Source organism: Lathyrus oleraceus, chromosome 7, assembly GCF_024323335.1.
Source record: "Lathyrus oleraceus cultivar Zhongwan6 chromosome 7, CAAS_Psat_ZW6_1.0, whole genome shotgun sequence".
NCBI lineage: Eukaryota > Viridiplantae > Streptophyta > Magnoliopsida > Fabales > Fabaceae > Lathyrus > Lathyrus oleraceus.
The window spans coordinates 112,871,377-112,897,504 of NC_066585.1; the positions used below are offsets into that span (position 1 = coordinate 112,871,377).

The 26,128-nt window shown below is 37.0% G+C and overlaps 1 protein-coding gene across 1 annotated transcript; it reads right to left on the reverse strand.

Moving 5' to 3' along the window:
* Positions 1–18,309: 18,309 nt before the first annotated feature.
* On the reverse strand, positions 18,310–25,424 carry LOC127102309 (uncharacterized; the record flags this gene model as incomplete). The annotated part of the gene is made up of 7 exons (XM_051039689.1): positions 24,752–25,424; positions 23,126–23,668; positions 22,038–22,426; positions 20,007–21,501; positions 19,284–19,931; positions 18,821–19,166; positions 18,310–18,712 (listed from the first exon to the last, which is right to left on the reverse strand). Coding segments are annotated over exons 1-7 (4,497 nt in total), but the record flags the coding sequence as incomplete, so codon positions are not given.
* Positions 25,425–26,128: the final 704 nt, after the last annotated feature.

Genomic DNA, 26,128 nt, shown 5'->3' on the forward strand with positions numbered 1-26,128 from the left:
GATTTCACAAAGCAATGATCATAACATATCAATTTAGCACAAGGTTCAATCAAAAATTCCAAAATAAAAATCCAGAAAAAAACAATTCCTGAAAATAACACTATAAAAAACTAGACATTAAAACAAATCTATGGAAAAAAAATGGAGTTAATTTGGAGCATTTTACTATTTTTTATGATTTTTTAAAGATGAATGAAATAAATGGAAATGCAAAAGAAATATGGAGGGAAAACAATATTTGAAATGAACTCAGGATAAATCAGAGCCATCAGATCACGCGCGCTAAACACATCAACAGACCAAATTCAAAATAGCAAAACGCATAGCTTCATTTAAATGCGTGGCATGCACAATCAGCGGTCAACACACACACGCAAGCAGTCAAAACAACACATGTCAATGGAATGTACATGCAGGCGAACACCTCAGCATACAGCGAGGCAAGATGAAACGCAACGTTTCATTAATGTGTCATCAACACACATCAGCGAGTCAAAGCTCGCGTGGCCTGGTCAAAAGAAACGTATCCAACGGATTGGACACGCTAGCGCCACATGGAAGCACACGTAGGCAGGCAAACCCTAAATGAACCAGACGCCGGAGCCGTAGCTCCGGTCGTCTTCTTCGGCCAGCTCCGGCGGAGATTCAACAACATTTTTTCAGAATTCATCAAATTGTACATCATTCGAACCAGCATTCAACCAGGAATCCAAATATCATACTCAAATCAACTAATTCGTGCTAGGTTTTATGGATCGAACAAAAACATTTTCAACATCAAAACTTTAAGTTCAACATACATGCTCATTTCTTATCCAAATCAAGATCTAAACATATCAGCATGCTCAGCTAAGAGAGATCTACACAATCATATCAAGAAAATAGCAAAAGGAGAGGATCGATTTTTCACCTACTTGGAATTGCAGTTCACTATTCACGCGTGTTCAAGGCCTCTAAAGTTCCAGATCTGCTCCTCTATGCTTCTGTTGAAGCTTTGTGCAAGAAGAATCCACTGAAACCAACTGGATCTAGCTGAATTTTAAAAATCCATTTCCATGAAAGTGTACACGAACTGCTCCAATTCTTGCTCGATTCCTCAAACCAAACATTGATTCCTACTCAATGATGCATGATAATCAAGAATATGCAAAGAAAATTGGTGTTTGTGTGAAGAATTTTGAAATTCAAGGAGAGAGAAAAATGGAGGGAATTTGGAAAATTTTGATCTAAAATTCTGTTATTATGCAAATGCAGTTAGGGTTTGGCTTTTATATGATTCACTAATCATGCTGCTAATCCAATTAAGCTTGTGCTAATCATGATTAGAGAGAATTGAAGTGAAGTGCAAAAATTGCAAATGAATCTAGCATGGCCAATGTGCACGTGTACATGCTCATGCAAGGGTTTGATCTCACTTAAAATCAACCAAGGAATATCATGGCATTGTTGGTTTGCTTGTACCATGAGCCAATTTTGAATTGTGAAATTTCCCTCCAAAATGAACATGAATGAAATAGTGAGCATACAAGCTTCTCCCATGCATGGCAATGGTTCATTTGAAATGTCTTGGTCATGAGGAGTATTTTGCAAAAAGAATGGACCAAATTGGAGCTTTGTATCAAAAGTTATGTCACTTTGAACTTCCATGCACACCTTGTGATCATTTGGCCATAATTTCTCAACCATTCATCATATGGACATGAATTATGACTTTTTAGAAAGGGGAGACAAATATCTACAACTTTCAAGTTCACCAAAAATCCATTTGAAACTTATTTGATGTTGATAAGTCAATTTGAATGTGGACCATAAACTTGCCATTTTTGGAAACTTGAAGTTACAGGTCATTTTCCATTTTTGGAAACTTTTGCCATGACTTCAAAATCTTCAAGATAGATGTTTAGAATGACAAATGGACCTCTTTTGAACATGATTGAGGTGTCTCAACTCATTTCCCCACCTCATAGCCCTCAGTTGACTGCACATTTGACTTTTTGGTCCTCAGATGACCTTGAAATGCCTTGATCCACTTGAGCCTCCATCACTTGGGGAAATTGCTCAAAAATGAAACCCTAGCACATGTAAGCCCCTCATAACAATCATGTGATCCTCATCCCAAGAAAATACCTCATCTCTTTGAGAAGCCCTGATTGGAAGAATTGCATTGATTAGGGTTGACCAGAGGTCACAACCCTAATCCAAAGGAAATTGAGAATGAATCATGAAACCCTTGATGATGATAAAACCATGATGATGGTAATATATCCTTGCAAACAAGATAATACTCAAGACCTTTGAAGAATCAAGAAACCCTAACTGAAGATCAAACCCTCAGATGGTTGATTATCAATTCATAGAGACCCTTAGGCTTGAATCATGTAACTTCTCCATCTTTTGAAAAGACTTTGGAGGATGGCCTTCTTGTTTCCATATGATATGCAAAATGCAATGCCTAATGCTCTAAAATATAAAATGCAATGTGTCAAACTAGTCTCAAAAAGAGGAGGTCAAATTTTGAGGTGTTACACAACGCTCGAGACACTTCCATTAGTGATCCACGTGAAACCTGTAAGACCCCAATTTTAACCCTAAGATCCCTCATGCTATCTCATCATATGCATTGGCTTTGGGATCACACTTTGGCATTCTCCTTACCCTTCATTCATTGGGTTTGCATTGGGAGAGGTCACCAAGCACATTTGATTGTATCGTACTTTGTTTTTCATTATTTACTAACCAAAATATCAAAAAAATATGTCAATGTATAGTTTGTTGCTTTTGTAGGTAGTGTGTGTGCTCACCTATGCTCCATCAAGCTCATATCTACGGTTTAAGACCCTCAATGCAAGGAGACTAATCAAGAGATGGTACAAAATGACTCTATACATCATATATGGATCCCCATGATTTTCACATATCATTTTGATCAAGAATACATCAAGAGTTTGAAGCTTGTTTGCCTTGGAAACCCTAATTCATCTGGGTATCTTGTGTGACTTCCTTAGCAAGTTTCCTCATCAATTGATCAAATATTTCAAGCGATACTTCATATTATATTGTCTTACGCCTACATGATCCTCTATGAGTCCCAAAAATCAAGATAATGTCAAACTAGCAAGATGGTTCATGGTGGTTGACCAAAGAAAGTCAACTGGTCGAAACTAGGGTTCCCTAGACCTTATCTCCTACACGTTTTGTCATGTGAAAATGATTCAAAGATCAAAGTTACTCAAAATGACATTAAAAACAACTTTCATGTTGAAGTCAAGAGCTATTTTTTCTTGTAAAGTCATTTTTTATGGTGAAAGATTATAGGTCATTTTGTCTGGACCCTAATTAGGAGGTCAATTTCCCAAGACCATAACTTGCTCATTTTTATGAGATGAAAGCCATTAAAATTCCATGATCAAATTAAAGATATCTACTTCAACTTTTATGTTTGTAATAAGTTCAAATTCAACTTGCAAATGCATGTGCCAAGAGAAAACATTATAGGTCATTTTGGGCCATTACCATTGAACAAGTGATTTTCCTCAATTTCTAAAATGCATAACTCCTTCATGCCAAATCCAAATGAGGTCAAATTTGTGACCAATTTAACAGGTTTGAAATAGCTACAACTTTGATGAAGGAATTGTTTCCATTTGAAGTCCATAGCAAAAGTTATTCAAGGTGGAAGAAGTGAACATTTGACTTGGTACTTAGAAAATTTTCATATATGTTTGATTTTCCAAACTTCCACCTCAAAATTCATCATGATCCAAGCTTCAAATGTAAAAGTGTTCAACATGAAATTTGTTCCCCTTGATCTCTCATTTCCAAAAAGTCTAGGATCATATCATTTGGATCAATATTGAAGGACTTGAGCATGGGTGCAATGTATGGTACCATTTGGAAGGACTTCATGATCAAACTCATTTCAACATTGCATGGCTTAATGCAATACTTTCAGCATGACCTATGCATGATATTGGAACTTTTCAAATGACTATTTGGGCTTTGCACACACCCATGCTAGCTCATGAAGGAAGTTGCTAATTTTGGATATTCAAATGGAAGTGTGTGAAAAGCATATGCATTGGTTATAAATACAAGTGCAATATGATCAAAACTTCATCAACACTTTGCCCAAGCTTTGCCAGAGCAATCCAAACCCTCCATTCCATAGAATTCTTGAAGATTTCATTTGAAATCGAGCTTGAACTTCATCTTCTGTTTGGAAGTTCAAACTCTAAGAAGTCATTGCCCTCTTAATTGGTTTCTGCAAGCAAGTGGAAGAGAAAGCAATCAAATCCAGATCAAGATCAAGTGAATTTAAAGCAACTCGAAGGTGATTTTTCAGAAACTTCATCTCTTCGGTTCTCTCTCAATTCTTCACCATTCTTTATGATTTTTGGTTGGCTGAAGTCCCATCAATGTATGCAACAAGATTGAGTTGCTTTGAGGTCAAATCAAAGCAACTCAGTTCATGATCCTCAAAATTCAAATATGTGTATATTTTTATATACTTGGAATTGGAGAAAATTGAAGCCAGATTCGAGCTCCTGAGTATTTTTCTTTGAATCCATGTCCTTGTTTTTTATTTTAGTGGTGGTTGGTGGTGGACCAGTCCGGTGAGGTCCACCGATGAAGACAACCGGAGCCCTAGCTCCGGTGGTGTGGTGGCATGCTACTATCCATCAGATCTTCTCCCTATCTTCTAATCCTGGCCTTCACTTCTGATTACCATGCGTGTACACGCATTGACTTGGGAACATGATAGAGCGCATGTTTTGTCCATCCGATCTGCAACCTCAATTAATGGGGGAGATCTGATGGCTTTTGTTTTTTTTTTTTGTATTTTCTGATTTTTCATTTAATTGCTTTATTTTATTTAATTCATAATAATTTCATTTTTAATCCAAAAAATATGGGACTTTCACCAAAAATCTTTAAATATTTTTCTCTTTCATTTTCTGAATTAAATTTTTTTTGGATTGATTTTGATATTTTTCATGAATTAATTGCTTTTGTGCATATTTATAATTATTTAAAAATACTTCTGACTTTTTAGGAATCATGATTTTTTTTGTCTAAGGTCCTTTGACCTTGTTTGACCTACGATAAATATCTTGGCTATTTATTTGGTGTTTTGAAGAGATTTTAGGTTTTTGACCAAATTAATTTGAATTTAAATGCATTTTTAATTTGATTTTTAATTGATTAATTGTGTAAAAATTATGTTGAGCCATTTTTATGGTCTTGTGATGTTTGACTATTTGTTTGGGCCTTGGTCAAGGTTGATTTGATTTTTGTTGGGTTAAAATCATTGGATTTAGGGGATTGATGAAATGTACATTTCATCTCCCAAAATGAATGAATGATTTTAATTTGATAAAATTCCTCCCATGACCAATTTGTGTTTCTCTCATCCCCCCCCCCCCCCCCCCTTTCATCTTCATCCCCATTCTTTCCCATTCCTTTCATTGACCAATAAAGTCTCAATATCCTAAGGCTAATTGGTTCATCAATGACTTTGTGTCAGATGAACCAATACAAGTATGGATGAGATAGGTCCATCCCTTTTGATCCTTTTCTTTTAGTGTATGGTATGTTTTAGGAGTTTGGTCCATTATACCAAATCTCTAACATGCATTAACACCTAAATTTTTATTCCCCGACCTCAGATAGTTGTGATTTCTACATAAGTCCAATTACAATTGCTTAACATAGAGCTAAATTTTGACCCTAAAGGCATAACATTCTAGTAAGTGGGATTGTAAGTCTCCCTTCTTTCATGGTATTATGTGGAAACTTGGCCATTTTTCCTTCCTATGGAAGATGTCTTGGTTCAAGGATCCATGCTTGTGAATAGAGGGTTGAGTGTTCTCCAAAGAATGACTTAATCAATTAAAAAGCAAAACCAACTAACATCTAATTAACTTTGAATAACACTAACTATTATTAACTTTGCTTTATTTTCAAGTCATTTACTTTATGCAATTTAATTTCAAGTCATTTATCATTCATTGTCATTTTCATGTCATTTAAGTTGTTTATGTTTATACCATTTTCACTTTGCTCATTTGAGCCATTATATTGTGATTGTATATATTTGTTTGTGCATTTTGTTTGTGCTTGTGGTCTTAAGACCTTAAAATAGTCAATAAATAACAAAAATCCTAAAAAATGTTTGTGTGGACTGTTGGGTTTGATCTGAACTTTTGGACTTAGGACTAGGCAACATTCCATATGCAAAAGGACTTGGCCAATGTCAACATTTTGGGACCAAGTTATTGTGAATTGAGCCTTCATCTGATGCAAGTCTTGAGATTTATTTGAGTTCATCTGCTACATTGTCTTGATGCCAACGGTTATTTTGATTCTGATGCATTATTCTGAGTTAATCAAGGAGTACTCCATCTGATACAAGAGAAGACAAAGAAGACTACTAGCTATGGGATTTGCTTGCTTGGATGTGACCATTTTTATTTGATGCCTTGATCTTAATGATGTCTGATATTGCTAATTGCTTGTTGATTATTGCTTGATTCAAAGTCCAAAGGGAAAATGGGTTATCTATATGACATTCTTGTCTGTTGAATTGCATCCTATTGGTCAGATCTTTCCAACTCATAACTTTTAATTTTATTCTTAGGTTAGCCTCTTCATATCCTCCCACTTCTTAAATTTAAAAGTATCTCCCCCTTTTCAAAAACTTTCTTTGCTTGTGATTTCAAACTTAGACCTTATTTCAAAGTAGAAAATTTGACCTTATGCCAATGAATTTTCAAACTCTTTTCTTACATCAAACTTGTAAATAAATCTAATCATATTGACTTTAAATTTCAAAAGACAAAAAGAAGTAGCACTCATTCAAACTTTTGGGCTTTTTGTGCCCTTTTTTAACTTAAATTTTGATTAAAAGCAATCGACTCATTTTGAAATTGATACCACGAACTACGAGGTTTTGATCTCTCATTTTTATGTTGGTACGTAGGCACAAGTCCGAAGGTCTTGTCAAACACAAAAATATAATTAATAAATTCTTTTCTCATCCCCACACTCTATTTTTTTTCAAACATCTTTTATACCAAAAACACATACACATATAAAAAAGGGCACCCTAGGAGTATCTAGGACACTTTGGATGCTAACACCTTCCCTCTGTGTAACCAACCCCCTTAGCTGTAATCTCTGGCATTTTATTAGTTTTGATTTGAAAACTTCTTATCTTTGGGTTTTGTTCGTACTTTTCCCTTTTCCTTTGGAAACAATAAAAGCGCGGCGACGACTCTGGTTTTATTGACGTTAAATTTATCCATAGTTTGATGGTCATGAATTTACAACTACAAAACCTCAAAGACATTATAAAAATATTTGGAAAATTTGATAATGAAACATGTGACATAAAAACTTTGAAACTTAAAAAAAAATATTTTATTTGAGAAATTTCTCTATGATGGATTATAAGAGCAGAAAATTATTTGGATTCAAGGTTTGTGTTCTTAAATAATCACATAACTGGATATTTATTTTATTTATCTAACCGTTTTTTGTTTTATACCAAAAAAAATGAATGCAAAAAACATAGAGAATATATTGCATCCAACATTTGATCTTCCTCTAGATCAATGAAACGAGGATCCCCAACATTTACTCCTCCCTAAGATATTCAATATTTGTTCTTCACCGATAGTGATGAGGATGAATCGAATTCAAAATTTGTTATATATTTTTACTTTCATGTTCTGTGTAAATTATATAGTTTGTAAACAAATTAATTCATTAATATTCTATGTAAGTTGATGGGTCATTATGAGGGGGATGTAGCGGTAAAAATTTTGAGATTAAGCTACTAATTAACTTAACTCATAAAGCAAGAGTCGTCATCGCACTTTTATTATTTCTAAAGGAACGGGAAAAAGAACGAACAAAACCCAAAGAAGTTTTAAAATAAAAAGAGATAAAAAGAGATAAGGATTTGGGGTTGGTTATGTAAAGGGAAGGTATTAACACCCTAAACATCTATAGTACTCTATAGGAACCTGTTTGAAAATATGTGAATTTTGCCTTTAAAATGATGTTGTTTGCAAAAGATTGGGGAGATGAGAAGAGAAATGTTTTTATAATTTTGTGTTTGCCAAGACTTCCTGAGTCTCATGCCTACGTACCAACAAAGTGAAATGGAGGATCAAAATCTCGTAGTTCATGGTAAAAATAACAAAGATGTTTGTTTTGATTCACTTTTAATGTAAAAACATTTTGTCATTTTAAGGAGAACACTCAACTAACCACCCACAAGTATGAGAACTCTGCATCACCACGGAGAAGGACTCCAACTTGGATAAAGATCAACAAGTATGCCACGAACTCTCTTGGGTGGAAAAGAATTATCATCAATGCTATGGGGATAGGAGAATCATATCACAACTATGGAAATGACTCATATCTAAACTTTGAGAAAAGTTTTAAAAGAAAAAGTGCACAAAGTGTACAAAATAGTTTGAATGAGTTTTGTATTTTTTAGTTTTTAAAATTTGTTTGAATATGCTTAACATGTGTTAGCATTTATTAAGAAATGATTTTAAAAATCACTTGAAAAAAGTCAAGGTTTATTGAGAAAGTGGTTCAAGATTAAAAACCTAAGGTTATTTTAAAAAGGAGAAAAGATTTTGAAAATCAAAGAATGGGAGGAGATGAAGAGACTGTTGGTGTAAGCCCTAGAGGTCAATACTTTTGATAATTGTATCGAATTATTTATTAATAATAAAAGGATTTTTCTTTATTATGTTTGTTTAATAAAGTCCCTAGAATAGCTAGTCCGTTTAATGTATCAAGTGTGGCTTAATCATGAGATCCCATTAAACATAAGGACAATATTCTTAAAGTATCTGTAGTCGAGCTTTGTTGTAAAGTGGGATAACATTAAAGCATTAAGACTATTATGTATATAGACTGATGATCACATCTCATGGATCATGGATAAGGAGTTATCAAGTCTTAAACATAGGTATGAATATTAAGAGTAATATTTATACTGGATTGACCCTCTATGAGAATACTATGTAGAATGTTATGCAAAGTGTCATAAGTTATTCTCATGGTGATAGTGGTGTATACCACCCTTCGACCTGAAACCACTATGGACCCTAGATGTAGAGTCGAGTGCCTTATTGATGATCAAACATTGTCCATAACTGGATGACCATAAAGACAGTTGATGGATACTCCACGAAGCATGCTGAGGGACATGAGTGACCTAGATGGAATTTGCCCATCCTGCGTAACAGGATAAATGTCTAAGGGACCAATATTGAACTAGACAAGGATGACATGGTATATGCCTTGTGTTCAATATAGACATAAGGGCAAAAGGGTAATAGTACACATAAGTATTATCACAAAAGGATTTGTCATATCACATGATATTTTCGTGTCTTGGGTAGCAGTGATATGTTGCTAGATATTGTTCACTGTTTATTATGTTAAATACATGATTTAATATAATTACCAATGTCGTGAGAACCTACAGGGTCACACACAAAAGGACGGATTGATGAAAGATAGAGTAAATAAGGAACACCGTAAGGTACGGTGCACTTAAGTGAATTGTAGAACATCGTAAGGTACGGTGCACTTGAGTAGAATACGAAATATGGTAAGATACCATGTGCTTAAGTGATTTTGGTATATCATAAGATATGGGCCACATACACTTAAGTGGGCTTTTTAGCTTACAGCCCACACAAGTGGTTCTATAAATAGAACCCTTATGCAGAAGCATTTGAGCATATGAAAATTTGTTTCTCTCTCTCTCTCTCACTCAAAGCCTTCATTCGTAGTAGCTAGCACTGAGATTGAAGGAATCCGTTCATGTGGATTGAGTAGAGGCGTTATCACCATTCAACGTTCGTGATCACTCCTTAGATCTGCATCAAAGGTTTCAATCGCCACAAGAGGTAACGATTCTATCACTGATCATGCTCATTCGTAAGGATCACTAAAGGAGAAATTTTTTAATTTCTGCTGCGTTTTGGATCGCTATTATCCTTCAGAGACTATCCTAGAACATAAAGTAAAATCTAGGGAGGAAATATCTAACCAAGAGATAGCAAGCTTTAGGACATGACTCAAGCAAGAATTCCTTCCTTTGGATTAAGCCTCAAGCAAGCCAAATAATCAAAGAATAATTAATGTCTCGGATGAAACCAAAGTAACCAAACCAAGTCTTCAAAAGAAGCCCAAAGTCAAAGGTACCAAATGAATCCTAAGGTCTCAAATCACAATCTCCCAAAGTAAGGGTCAAGATCCTAGTTCTAAGTCCATAACTCCACAACAATGTCAATGATAGTAACCACAAGTCCATGGGTCAAGAGAACCAATATTTTAGGGGGTTTTCCTTTATTAATGTGTTTAAAATAAAAAAGAAGTCCAAATGGACAAAGGAAAAAAACATAAACATAAACAAAGGTCCAAGTGGACAAAGAGTAAATAACATAAGCACAAACAATATGATATGGGATGCTAAAATAAAAGCATAAAGTAAATATCAAGAAACAAAGAGCATAAGATAAATGGCATTAAAGTAAAGTTAACACAATAATATGTTAGTAAGTTGTGTTAGTAATCAAAAATAGAAAGATGATTTGTCATTTTTGGGAGAACACTCAACTATTCACCCATAAGTTTGAAAATATGAACCTCTATATCACCATGAGAAGGGATCCAACTTGGATAAAATCAACAAGTATGCCACTAGCTCTCTTAGGTGAGAATGAAACAATATTTTTCGCACAATAAAATGTGGAGTAGGAGACTTATAATCTCACTTATGAAAAATGACTTGCTTTCGGGATAAATTTAGTGATATGTTAAGCAATTAGAATTGGACTTATGTAGAAGTCAAAACTATCTGAGACTGATCAATAATAATATTTGTGTTAATACATGCTAGAGAAATGATATGTAAGTCATTCTCATAAAGCCATACCACACAAAACGAAGAAAAAAAAGGATCGATCAAGCATAAAGGCTAGGAGAGTGGTCCATTACATCAATCAATACTTCATGATACTTAGGACAAACTTATGCATCAATTCAAAATACCTTAAATGATACATGATCAATTAGAAGGTAGATTTGAAATGATGAAAGTTCATCATGTACCAATCCACACATCATGAACAAGATGGACACAAACCATTCAATTGATCAAAAGGGAAAGGAAGAGAAAAATATGAAGAAGAAGACACGAGAGATCAAACCCAAATTGGATCAAAGAATTGATCAAGTCATCATCAAAATCAATCATCCATTTTGGCGGATTAGGGTTTTCACCCCATCAACATCCAAGATCCATTGCGTTTGATGAGACTCATGATTAAAACAATCATGATCCAAGGCCAACAGAAGTCAATAAAGGTCAAACAAGCATAAAATGTAAGAAAATAAAATAAAATGCATTAAAAATATTTTTAAAATGAATATTAAAAGGGAAATAAAAGAGAAAATCCATAAAGCCCTTCAAAACACCAAACAAATGGCCAAAAAAATTATGAAAGGTTGGAAATAAAATAAGAGACATAAAATACATTTTTTATAAATTTTAAATGTCTAAAAGTATTTTTAAATCAATTAAAACAAAGGAGAAAAGAGAAAACCTAAGAAAAATAGAAAATCAAGAAAATAAAATATGGAAAAATAAAAGTCAGATGAAGAAAAACAAAATAAAATTTTAGAAATTATTTTGGGATTTTTTTGAATGAAAGATGAATTTTCTATGAATTTTAAAAGAAAATGCAATTTAAAATAAAAAATAAAAAATAAAAAAATCAGAAGAAAAAAAAACACTCGTTGGATCTGGCCTCATTAATTGACGTGGCAGATCCAACAATCCTCAAGCTAAGTCGCATGGTGGAAATTAGCAAAAATGAAACACAAGATCTAATTCAAAATGAGTCAATCAGAACATTTCAAATTGTCAATGTGTAAGCAAACTCAGATGACCTGAAATAACTCCGGTCATCTGCCTTGATAATCCCTCACTGGAGTTTCATCATTTGGTAAATTCAAAACATGAGACTACCACCAATGTGATCGTCCCCTCATCACGAATTCAACCTCATGCTCAAACTTCATTTATCTAAAATGAGCATGGAGAATTTCAGAGAAGTTTCAGAAACAAGCAAGCCACGAAAAATAAAACTAAATGATGAACATGATCAATCAACACTAGATAAGCTAGGGGAAAGCACCAGAGAGTGAATGACTACATTGTGGTAACTTGTTTGAGTTCAAGTGATACTCACAACTACCTTTTCCAAATGATTATCAGAAGTTGATGAAGCTCGATCTGGTCAAGGCACTTCAGAAGATCTTAGAGCTTGAGAATTATAGCAAAAGCTTTAGAGAAGACTAAAGGTGCTAATGGAATCAAGAAATTGGATTGAAATAAGCTAGAATTCAAAACACGATAGCTCAATTTTTTTGAAAAATTTCAGAGTGAAGCAGGAGTTTCTTGGCTCTCAAAATCTTAGGAATGAAGCAAGCATGTTGCTCTATTTATAGGGAAATGATTGGTGATCTCATACGTGACTGTCGCACCTCGAAAAATGGGGATACGACTTCAAAGCGAAGCGCGATCGCACGCTCGCAATGATGGACTGAACAGAGTCGCCACCGAACTTTATTTATTCCTAAAAAAGAAAGGGGAAATATCGATAAAACCCAAGACAAAGGGAAAGGATAAGATATGGTCATCGCAACCAATATCCGGGTTCGGGAGTCGATTACGCAAGGGGAAGGTATTAGCACCCCTCACGTCCGTTGTACTCAACGGGAACCATTAGGTTAGTTGTGTGCGTTAGTGTCAGTTGAAATATTAGGCTTTTCAAATTATTAGGTGGGAAAGAATAAATAGAATCAAAAGAAAAGAGAAGATGTTTTTGGATTTTTTAACGAAGGACTAAACCTAAGTTTTTTATTAGTGGGCCTGACAAGATTCATAAATCTTGCTCCTACGTATCTCAAAAGAGAAATCAAGGCTTACGTAGTTCTGGGTAGAAAAATGTTTGTTTGTTGGTCGATTTTTAGCGAAAGCTATATTGTATTAATCGACAAAAACATTGTTTTACCCAAAACAGATGAGGAGTGAACGTATACCACACATCGAACGGATTTATAAATCTACATTCGGAAAAGCGTCATTTATCTCTACTCAACAATCGTGGCCGAAACATTGTTTTGTATCCCTTAAGACAATATATCTTTCATTTATGAAAAAAAGGGTTTTTGATTAGTCGCACGGCGGCGAGAAAAGAGTTTGATTGGTTGGATGTGTTTTGAGTGATGGCGAGAACTTGGATGAGCGAGATATACATCTCGAATCCTAGCCTCAGGAGTGCATGGTATACACCATGTTCCATTTCCATCTTTATTGAAAGAGTTTAAGATAGGAATTAAGTATTTTGGAATTTGAAAGACGAGTACTTGTGACTTACAAGCTCTTACAGCTTGGGGTCTAATACTCGGGACTACGTCTGGACATTCCACCCAGGCAGTCTGTTTCTTTCCAATATTGCTAAGAAAATGATTCGGATATTTATGAATGTTTTGGAGGGAAGACGAATATTTATGGCTTGCAAGCTCTTACAGCTTGAGCCTAATATTCGGGATTACGGCTGGATATTCCCTCCAGGTAATCTTTTTCTTCCAACTTTATTAAGAAGATGGTTTGAGATATTTACAAGTGTTTTGGAGAGAAGACGAATATTTATGGCTTGCAAGCTCTTACAGCTTGAGCCTAACATTCGGGATTACGACTGGACATTCCATCCAGGTAACCTTTTTCTTCCAACTTTATTAAGAAAATGATTTTGAATATTAGAGGGTGGAAGTGAAGACGAATATTTATGACTGGCAAGCTCTTACAGCTTGAGCCTAATATTCGGGATTACGACTGGACATTCCATCCAGGTAATCTTTTTCTTCACGTTTTATTTAGAAAATGATTTGAATATTAGAGTGTTAAAGAGAAGACGAATATTAACGGCTTGCAAGCTCTTACAGCTTGAGCCTAATATTCGGGATTACGACTGGACATTCCATCCAGGTAATCTTTTTCTTCACGCTTTATTTAGAGAACAATTTGAACATTAAATTAAAACAATTAAAGTATCGAGATTTGAAATTATTGAAAGTTAAGTTGATGTTGCTTAAGAGCTCATTGTAAGAAGGCCCAAGAGTAAGCCATGTGACCAAAATCCAACCGAAATCGAAAGCAAACCGATTTTTGCTCTAAACTAACTTAAAGTGGACTCATACATGAATCACTTTATAAGAAGTCGAGCAACAGAATCTATGCGTCCAAGCAATTTTCGGAAGTCAAATTGGATTTTAACTCCTGAATCGCAATGCAATGAAAGGCAACAACAACCAAAATATTATTAAAGCAGTATCACAAATTTTACATCAACTCAAAATAATAAAAAAATATACAAATTTAACACGACACACATATGATATTCACAATGAATCCATATTATTACAAAATCGACATAAAGCTAATAATAAAATAAAATATAAAAACAATATTAACACACTATAAATATATATATATATATATGAAAAAACATTACAAAATATATAAACTTCACAAAACTAAAACATAATTGTATATATATAAAAAAAACTTTTAACTAAAATTATATATATCTATATATAAAATACAGAAGTATCCTAACTATATATACATATATAACTAAAATAGAACAGTATATATATAATATATAAAATCCTCGTAAAGCAAAAATATATAAAATAAAAAAATACAAAAAAAAACAGAAAGTAAAATATATATATGTATATTTAGATTCAAACTGAAAAAAATATATATATTATAAAATTATATTATAAACCTATAAATAAATAAATAAAATTTGCAAGTATGTATATATTATAAACCTATAAATAAATAAAAAAATCTGCAAGTATATATAGATTATAAAACTATAAATAAACTAAAAATCTGCAAGTATATATATATATATTCTAAAATTATAAATAAATAAAAAATCAGAATGTATGTATGTATATGGCTAGTGTGAATAGAAATGATTTATTTATTTTCATGAAGTTGTGAGATGTTATGTGTAGAAATTAAGATGATATGGTGTGGGAAGAGGTTTAGTGATTTGAAGTTGTGTTGCTTTTTGGTATGAATAGTAGCGAAGGTTTAGAAAGTTACAGGTTTTATGAACATGAGAGAAAGAGATCCTAGTCTCTTTATTTCTTCTTTTCAAAAATGAGAGACTAATGAAAGCACATGCGTCACCGGCTGTATGCTTAAGATGAGTTCCGTCCTCTCTTCTTTCAACAATGCATCACTTAATATATATACTAGGGTTACTTAATTATAACAAATACTAAAATGCCCTTAATATTTATTTTAGAGATATTAACAATTAAAATTAAATAAAACTAGACATTTAAAATAATTAAAATAAAATCAAACTAAAAACACCAATAATTTTATTTATTTTTATAAACGGTCCGACAAAAATGCAAAAATAAAAGGACTTAAAATGAATAAAAATCGGACGCAAAAATGCTCAAAAAATTAAAATGAATACACAAAAATGATCAGTGCGAAATAAACTTATTGGAAAAATACAGCGTTTCTTTTAATTTTGAAATAAATTCTGACCGATTAAACAGGCTCGAGCTGATCAAAAAGTGGCCAAAAAATTAGCTGAAAAATAAATCGAGCATACCAGATTAAACTACGAGAAACGTAGATTAATAAAGCTGATGTCTGGAAGCTTGATTTTAAAAAAATTCGTCCACTGATTTGACGCACATTCGTCGATTAGTTCAACTGGTTTGCTTGTAGATCCGAAAAAATTATTTCGACTGATATTCTAGGCACTATGCGGTATGGAATGCATGGTATGCTATGTAGAGATGTGACAACTATGATGAATGTATTGAATCAGCGATTCAGGGTCAAAATTGGGGTATGACAGTTGCCCCTATTTAAGTATCTTCAACATGAGAATATGAAGAAGTACACTCTTCATATGATCATAGTGGGAGATAGTTAAATACTAAGAAGACCCGAATTTTGATCCTGAAATGCAAATGACAGGATATGATATGAGATGAGTGCCTGAATGAATGACCCTCTTTTATTTGATTTGCTAGGGATATGATCAGACATAAGATAAACCCTAGCATGATGCTTTATGATGGATACAGAATGAAACAAAGATCTGTGGGGGATGCTGATGGTCCACAGGAAGACGGACAAATGGTAAGAAACAAACTTGCTGGGGAAACAGTCCTGCTGGAGAATCAGACACACACTGGGGAGTAATCGAAGTGAAAGTTGATAAACAACGTTCAGAGTACAAGAGATTTCGGTAGTAAGTTCACATATGACTTACTAGACCCGAATACGAGAATTTCCATAATAGGTTCATGTATGACCTGACAATGCTGGGGAATAATCATGGAGAAAAACTCTTCAGAACAGGTTCATGTACGACCTAACACCGGCATAAAGCTCAACAACAGGTTCATACATGACCTGAATAGTATTGAACAAACAGAGAAAGAATCTTCAGAACAGGTTCAAGTATGACCTGACACCGGAATAAAGCTCAACAACAGGTTCATACGTGACCTGAATAGTATTGAACAAACAGAGAAAGAATCTTCAGAACAGGTTCAACTATGACCTGACACCGGAATAAAGCTCAACAACAGGTTCATACATGACCTGAATAGTATTGAACAAAAATTGGAAAAACACTTCAGAGCAAGTTCAAGTATGACCTGATCCCGGAATAAAAAGGTTCAACAACAGGTTCATACATGACCTGAATAGTATTGAACCAAACTGGAAAAACTCTTCAGAGCAGGTTCAAGTATGACCTGACCCCGGAATAAAAGGTTCAACAACAGGTTCACATATGACCTGAATAGGATTGAACAAAGAAATCTTCAGAGCAGGTTCAAGTATGACCGGACCCCGGAATAAAGGTTCAACAACAAGTTCAAACATGACCTGAATAGGATTGAACAAAGATCTTCAGAGCAGGTTCAAGTATGACCGGACCCCGGAATAAAAAGGTTCAACAACAGGTTCATACATGACCTGAATAGGATTGAACAAAGATCTTCAGAGCAGGTTCAAGTATGACCGGACCCCGGAATAAAAACAATTGGACTTTGACCGTAAGCAATGGACTACAACCAGCTTTTAACGGATTTTGCCAACAACAATTGGACTTGAAAATGACTGCGAAAACCAGATGTTGGTTTAAGGATACCAAAGACAAACTGGAATTAGAGGTCCAAGGACATGAGGTCGACAACAAGACCTGGGTCAATGCACAATGAGCACGAAATACCTTTCGGTTATGCATGATTTGAATTTCCTTTTATGCATGATATATGAATGATCATGATTATGAGAATGCTGACACTTGGCAGACTGGGTGTTTGTAGAGACAGAGATTCTGATTTATCAACACCAATAACTCATACTCGTGCAATTAACGGGCGCAACCAGAGGAGAAACTATCATGATTGACAGTTATAAATAACCAAAGGTCCATCCTTCTAGAGGATTCATAAGTTGTATTCCATGGAGACTTTTGTTGGTGATCCTGGAGTATTTATGCAAACTTTGAGCCTTTTGGGGAAACAAATGATTTTCCTTCGATTTTCACATGTATCAAAGTAAATTTGTTCTAAGTTTCAAATTCTTTTTCCAAGTTTCAAAATTTCATTATTAACAAATAAATGACATTTTGCATAACAAAGAAGAGCATAGATGAACACAAATTAACAATGATTGGGAAAACTTGTATTTTATTCAAGAATGGTAGCACACAAATGGCGTAGCTCCATAGAGTGTTACATTTTTTGAAAATGGCAATAAGGAAAGGTTTACATTGAATTCAGTGACCACTAACATCCCTACTAGATATGACTTCCCAAAAACCTTGCTTCTAAGGGGAGTGACTGGATTAATCTTCCACCTCAAATTCTTCGGTGTTAATCAGTAACAACTGATGCAGTTTATGCCTTTATGCCCCTAACTTTTGCCTGGATCGCCCTTTCGGGTTTTCAATCCACCGGGACGCTCTTTTTTTTGCCTAAGTCGCCTTTTCAGGTTTTCAACTTAGCGAGCTACCATTTTTATTCATCCCTAACTTTTGCCTGGACCGCCCTTTCGGGTTTTCAGTCCACCGGGATACCCTTTTTTTTGCCTAAATCGCCCTTTCAGGTTTTCAATTTAGCGGGTTTTTGTTAGGCATAGTATTTTTTAACTGCATCAGAGTTCACGGGGTGTGAGAGCTCTTCATCATCCATAGTTGTGAGAATCAAGGCTCCTCCGGAGAAAACTTTCTTTACAACATATGGGCCTTCATAATTGGGAGTCCACTTCCCACGTGAATCCTTGTGTATTGGCAAGATCTTCTTAAGCACGAGGTCTCCTTCTCTGAATTCCCGAACACGTACTTTCTTGTCAAAAGCCCTTTTAAGCCGTTTCTGGTATAATTGTCCATGGCACAAAGAAGTCAATCGCTTCTCATCTATGAGGTTCAACTGATCAAATCTATTTTGAATCCACTTAGCCTCTTCTAGCTTGGTCTCCATCAGGATTCTCATTGAAGGTATCTCTACTTCAATTGGGAGAACTGCTTCCATCCCATATACCAAAGAAAACGGGGTTGCCCCTGTTGAAGTGCGGACGGAAGTCCGATATCCATGCAATGCGAAGGGTAGCATTTCGTGCCAATCCTTATAGGTTTTTACCATTTTCTGCAGGATCTTCTTGATGTTTTTATTAGCGGCTTCAACAGCGCCATTCATCTTTGGACGATATGGTGAAGAGTTATGGTGCTCAATCTTGAAGCTCTCGCATAATTCCTTCATGGTCTTATTGTTCAGATTCGTCCCATTATCTGTAATGATCCGGCTTGGAATTCCATAACGGCAAATGATCTCTTTCTTGAGAAACCGTGCAACCACTTGTTTTGTCACATTAGCATAAGAGGCGGCTTCCACCCATTTGGTAAAGTAATCAATGGCAACCAGGATGAAGCGGTGACCATTGGAAGCTTTAGGCTCAATGGCGCCAATCATGTCGATGCCCCACATTGAGAAAGGCCAAGGTGACGTCAAAACATTTAGCAGGGTCGGAGGCACGTGTACCTTGTCGGCATAGATTTGGCATTTATGACATTTTCTAGCATAATTGAAGCAGTCGGATTCCATGGTCAACCAGTAATAACCAACTCTCAAAATCTTCTTGGCCATGGCATGCCCATTGGCATGAGTTCCAAAGGATCCTTCATGAATCTCCTTGATCAACATGTCCGCTTCACGTCCATCCACGCATCTGAGCAGAATCATGTCGTGATTTCTCTTGTACAACACACCATTGCTCAAGAAGAATTTGGATGCTAACTTCCTCAATGTTTTCTTGTCAAGGGTCGTTGCATCTGTTGGATATTCTTGACTTTGCAAAAAGCACTTGATGTCATGAAACCATGGCTTACCATCAACTTCCTCTTCAACTGACTGGCAGTAGGCAGGCTCAATTTTCCGCTCGATTTGAATGAGAGGTGCTTCATTATGGAATCTGACTTGGTACATTGAAGCCAACATAGCCAAAGCATCAGCAATTTGATTCTCAGTTCTCGGGATATGCCGGAAAGTGATTTCGTCAAAGTATTTTATTAATTCCATGACATAGGCACGATATGGGATCAACTTGGTATCACGAGTTTCCCATTCGCCCTTAACTTGGTATATCACCAAGGCTGAATCTCCACATACTTCAAGGATTTTGATTCGGAGATCAATGGCTGCTTCAATGCCTAGGATGCACGCCTCATATTCTGCTATATTGTTCGTGCAATCAAAACACAACCTTGCTGTAAAAGGAGTGTATCCACCATTTGGATTCAACAGAACAGCTCCTATGCCATGCCCCATGTAGTTGGAGGAACCATCAAACATTAGCTTCCACCGAGATCCGGGTTCAGGTCCTTCATCAGGTCCTGGGATTTCACAGTCTTTCACTACCATGATGTCTTCATCCGGGAAGTCAAACTTCAACGACTGGTAATCTTCAACAGGCTGGTTTGCCAGGTAATCAGACAACACACTCCCTTTTATGGCTTTCTGAGACACATATTGGATGTCGTACTCAGATAGTAACATCTGCCAACGGGCGAGTCTTCCAGTCAAAGCAGGCTTTTCAAAGATGTACTTTATTGGATCCATTTTTGAGATCAACAAAGTAGTGTGGCAAATCATGTATTGTCTTAGACGACGAGCGGCCCATGCTAAAGCACAACAAGTTTTCTCCAAGAGTGAGTATCGGGATTCACAATCGGTAAATCTCTTACTTAGATAGTAGATAGCATGTTCTTTTCGACCGGTTTCGTCATGTTGTCCCAACACACATCCCATTGACTTTTCAAGCACAGTTAAGTACATAAAGAGTGGTCTCCCCTGAACAGGTGGAATTAGAATAGGGGGCTCTTGCAGGTACTGTCCGATTCTCTCAAAAGCCATTTGGCAGTCAGAATTCCATTCAACTGCTTGATCTTTTCGAAGCAATTTGAATATAGGCTCACATGTGGCCGTCATATGTGAGATAAACCTTGAGATATAATTCAAACGCCCCAGGAAGCCTCTAACCTCTCGCTCGGTGCGTGGAGCAGGCATCTCTTGTATAGCTCGGACTTTGTCAGGATCTACCTCAATTCCTCGTTGGCTAACAATGAAACCAAGCAACTTTCCGGATCGGACACCGAAGGTGCATTTAGCAGGATTTAGTCGTAGTCGAAATTTCCGAAGACGCTCAAACAGCTTCTGCAAGTGGTCTATATGATCCTCTTCACTTTGAGATTTTGCAATCATATCATCCACATAGACCTCAATTTCCTTATGCATCATATCATGGAAAAGAGTGACCATTGCTCTTTGGTAAGTTGCCCCAGCATTTTTGAGACCGAATGGCATTACCTTGTAGCAAAATGTTCCCCAAGGGGTGATGAATGTGGTCTTTTCCATGTCCTCTGGATCCATCTTAATTTGATTGTAACCCGAGAATCCGTCCGTAAAGGAGAAGACTGCGAACTTAGCAGTGTTGTCTACCAGAGTGTCAATATGTGGCAGGGGGAAATCGTCCTTTGGACTAGCTTTGTTTAGATCCCTATAATCAACACACATCCTGACCTTGCCATCCTTTTTGGGTACAGGTACTATGTTAGCTACCCATTGAGGGTACTTTGCAACTGCTAGAAAACCGGCATCAAATTGACGTTTCACCTCGTCACAAATCTTTAGAGCCATGTCGGGTCTTGCTCTTCGGAGCTTCTGCTTTACTGGCGGACAATCTGGCTGTAGTGGTAGCTTGTGGACAACAATGTCAGTATCTAAACCTGGCATATCCTGATATGACCAAGCAAATACATCTACATATTCATGTAGCAATTTGATCAATCTTTCTTTGATGCTTGCCTCAAGTGTAGTCCCAACTTTGACCTCTTTCTTGTCTTCCTCGGTGCCAAGGTTGATTGTTTCCACTGGTTCTTGATGTGGCTGAAGGGCCTTTGATTCGTGCTCGAGCATCCTTTCCAGTTCTTCAGGGAAATCACAATCTTCCTCACTCTCCTCTTCCGCTTGGTAAATGGGGAGTTCAAAATTATAGGAAGTAGCGGGGTCATCGAATTCAACCGGTTTATTGATTATTCTGCATGTTTTTTAATGATGGTTTTTTAGAAAAATGGAAATAACATGCAAAAGAAAGTAAAAAAAATATTTTTGTAGTTTTTGAAAGGATTGCCATTTTAAGAAAAACAACAGATAAATGAAAAGACAAGAATTTGAACAAAATGCTCTTTATTCGTCATAATGATTTTTCGAAATTCAAAAGGGGCCCTACAAATGATCCATTAGCCTTGGGCAGAGCTAAGGATTTTCAAAAAACACACAAAGGAAAACAACAATTACTTTGACACAGGAAAAACTTCTGGAATCTCAACCGCTTCCCAGTTGGTCAAGGCTGCTTCACACCGGTATATCAGATTTGATGTTTCTCCATCTTTAGTGTCATCTTCCACTGCACCAACTTGTTCTCCATGGATAAATCCTTTGCTCAGGAAAACTTCTTGTATGCTCCGCACACGGTCCTTCGCAGGGACCAAGGCTCCTCCATTAGCAGAAGGCTTGTACCCCAAACCAAAACGGTCATTCTTCTCGTTGACGTTGATAACTTGCCCCCAACCTGCAGGGCCTCCACTTTCAACTGCTGATTTTGCACTCTTCAAAGAAGCGAATGACAAACTAGCTTTCTCAACAGGATCCTTAACCTCTTCAAGTGTAGCATTGGATATTTCAAGGGCTTGAAAGGAGGTTTCTAAGGCATCCTCATCGGCCTCAATATAACGGAAAGAGGAGAGTTGACTGATGATAAAGTCCTCTTCACCTGAGACAATAACGAGCTTGTTATCGACAACGAACTTCATCTTTTGATGCAAAGTAGAAGTTACTGCCCCAGCAGCATGTATCCATGGGCGTCCCAAAAGGCAGCTATAAGCTGGATTTATGTCCATGACTTGGAAATTGATGGGGAATACATGCGGTCCAATCTGTATCGGTAACTCTACCTCCCCAACTACTGTCCTTCGAGAGCCATCAAAGGCTTTCACCACAAGCGCACTAGGTTTCAATTCTGAACCTTGGTAAGACAATTTAGCAAGTGCCCTCTTTGGTAGAACATTGAGGGATGATCCAGTGTCAACTAAAACTCTGGCAAGAGCATCTTCTTGGCACTTTATGGATACATGCAAAGCACGGTTGTGATTCTTCCCCTCTTTGGGTAGCTCTTCATTACTGAAGCTTAGAGTGTTGCAGGCTGTGATATTGGCGACCACTCCATCGAATTGGCCGACCGTTATATCCTGGGTAACATGAGCCTGAGCAAGCACTTTTAGTAGGGCTTCCCTATGAGCTTCGGAATTCAGAAGCAAGGACAAGATAGATATCTTTGATGGTGTTTGATGCAACTGATCAACTATCTTGTAGTCAGATTTTTTTATTATCCTTAGGAACTCACTTGCTTCATCTGTTTGCACAGCCGGCTGTGCCCCTCCCTGTTCTGGGGTAGGATTTACATTTGTAGCTCCCCTTATTGGCTCTTGAGGGTTCACATCAAAATTGGGAGTATAAATTCGGCCACTGCGGGTCATCCTGCTTGTTCCCGCGATGTTGGTGATGTCGGCGTCAACATTCTCCACACCTTTCTTACTTTCAGTGGCCTCGGGTTTTCCATCCACTACTCCATCTACCACTGTTATGTCGTACCTCCAGGGTACTGCCTTGGTACTTTCAAAAGGAAATGGTGTGGGCATGCAAACTACTACAGGTGATGGGTGAACAACGTCCCTCCTGTGATAAGTCACCTCAAATGTTTCTGGTATGTTAAAGACAGGTTCAATGACCGAAACTTCCTCATTCGTTGTTGGACCAGAGATTTGTAAAACACCTTGATTCATCAAATTCTGAATGTCATTTTGTACTACTTTACATCCCTTCGGCTGAATGGCACATTCCTCACAGCTATCGTGACAAGTATCAATCAATCTAGCCCTCACCAATCCTGCATGAAGCGCTAGCAACGGAGTTTTAACATCTTCCACGTTCTTGATTACACACACATCAGAAGCATCCTCAACGGCATTGACATCACCATGTGCTGGCAAAGGGTTACTTTTGACATTGGGTCCGACGTCTCGAAAGGACAGAATCTTCTTTTCAACCAGGTCTCGCACAATATGCTTTAAAGCATAACATCCTTCTAAATCATGTCCAGGGGCACCCCCATGGAAAGGACAATGAGCATCTGGATTGTACCATGGCGGTAAAGGATTTGGTGGAGGACCCAAAGATCTGGGCGTCACTAACCCTTTTTGTAGCAATGACGGGTACAATTCAGTGTATGTCATAGGGATTGAAGCAAACGGAACTCTACTTCTTGGCACCTTATTTTGATTTTGAGGATTTTGCGGACGAGGAGCCTGTGCCCTTGGCTGTTGATAAGCAGGTGGCGCGGGCGCTTGCTGATATATCGGCGCTTGTTGAGCAGGAACAGGTTGATAAACTGAAGCTTGTGGTTGGTTAAAATTTGGTGTGACAGCTGCCACATACGGTTGTTGAACATATTGTATTGGATAAATTGGTTGTTGTTGAGAAAATTGGTGTTGTTTTTTCCATGACTGACTCCTTCTTTGGCTGGTTGACACTGCATTCGTATCCCCCTCCTTCTTTCTTTGAAATCCTCCAGGAAACTTTTTGGCATTACTACCAGATGTTTCAGAGGTGGTCGTCATCTTTCCATTCTTCAATCCAAGTTCGACCTTTATGCCTACAGCGACCAGGTCAGAGAAACTTGCAGATACACTACTTACCATTCTTTCATAGAAAACAGGTTTAACTGTATCCATGAACCAATCCGCTAATTCCTTCTCAGCCAGAGGTGGTTCGACTTGCGAGGCCACTTCCCTCCATCGTTGCGCATACTCCTTAAAAGACTCCTTATCTTTCTGGGACATGCTGAGCAGTTGTCTCCTATCTGGGGCCATATCCATGTTATACTTGTAATGTTGGATGAAGGTATCAGATAAGTCTTGGAAACACCGAATCCTACTCTGATCCAGGCTTAGGTACCACTTGGAGGGAGCACCCCTCAAGCTGTCCTGGAAGCAATGTATCATAAGCTTGTCATCCTCCACATGTGCAGCCATTTTTCGATAGTACATAATAAGGTGACTCTTAGGACACGAGTGGCCCTCATACTTATCAAAATCTGGGGTCTTGAACTTCGCAGGAATCACAAGACCCGACACCAAGCACATCTCCTTAGCTGTAGCACCAAAAACTTGGTCGCCCTCCATAGCTCTCAATCTCTTCTCCAGCATCTGGTAATTCTCCTTCATCCCTCTTAGGTCTTCCTGCCTTTCCTCATCTTCATCTGAAAAGTCTGGAGCATGTTGCTGATCTTCAAAGTAAGGTTGCACATGCGCCCGGACGAGAGGAGGTGCGAACGTGTGAACCACTGGATGGTTTTCATTGATGGTCGGTAGAGGAGCTGTCTGCTGAGCAGGTGGTGCAAAACCAGGTGCACCTTCAACTGTAGGCGTGAAACCAGGAGGTAGACCATAGGTTGGCCAGGTTGTTGGTACCGCCCTCGCAGGTTGGGGTTCAATCGTTGGACCGGCGATTTCAGAAACAACCGTTGTTTGGGTGTCAAGCTTTGCCCTGATAACCTGTAATATCTCCATGACCTGCCCCATGTTTCCACGCAGGTCTTCGAGCTCTGAGCTCACTCGCTCCAATTCATGCTCCTGATCTGCCATTCTTTGACGAGCTCTGGCACGAGTGTTATATTGGTGTTGAAAATTCAGCGTGAAACTGGAGGAAGAAAGGACAGAATGAGACTCTTTTTTTTTTTTTTAAATGTATATGAATGCATGTATGGATGCATTTGTTTGCAAAACTCTTAGTTATCTTTATTATTTATTCAAGCAATGTTAGAATATAAGAATAACATGTAATAATTGAGAACTAAAATGACAACTTCCATTAATTAAAATCAGATTCAAATACAAAGATATTTAACTTCAAGTACACACGATTTGAATACAAAAATTTAAACACCAACAATTCAAATTCAAGTACAAGTAAACTTAAGTTCTGTCTCAGCTCTTAAGATCGTAGCCAGATCTGTGGTGAGCTCATTCATCATCTTCTTGATAAACTTGACGAAATTGAAAACTTGAGGAGGCGTGTTTTCTGGACATATACACCAATCCGCTTCCTGGAGTTTTTCTGGAAGTTCCAACATGTTGAGGTTAACAAACCTAGCCAAGTTGCGGAACTTGCCATTCCATTCAACATAGAGCTCTTGGAGTTCCTTGATGACCTTTTGATCTTCATCTAAGGTTGCTCTAGCTTCTCTGTACAACCTCTTCCAGTACACACAATCATTTTTTAGGAGTAAGTAGGCTGCATCACCTTCCTGGCTCTCCAAAACTGCAAACCTCCTAGTAGCTTCTTCTAA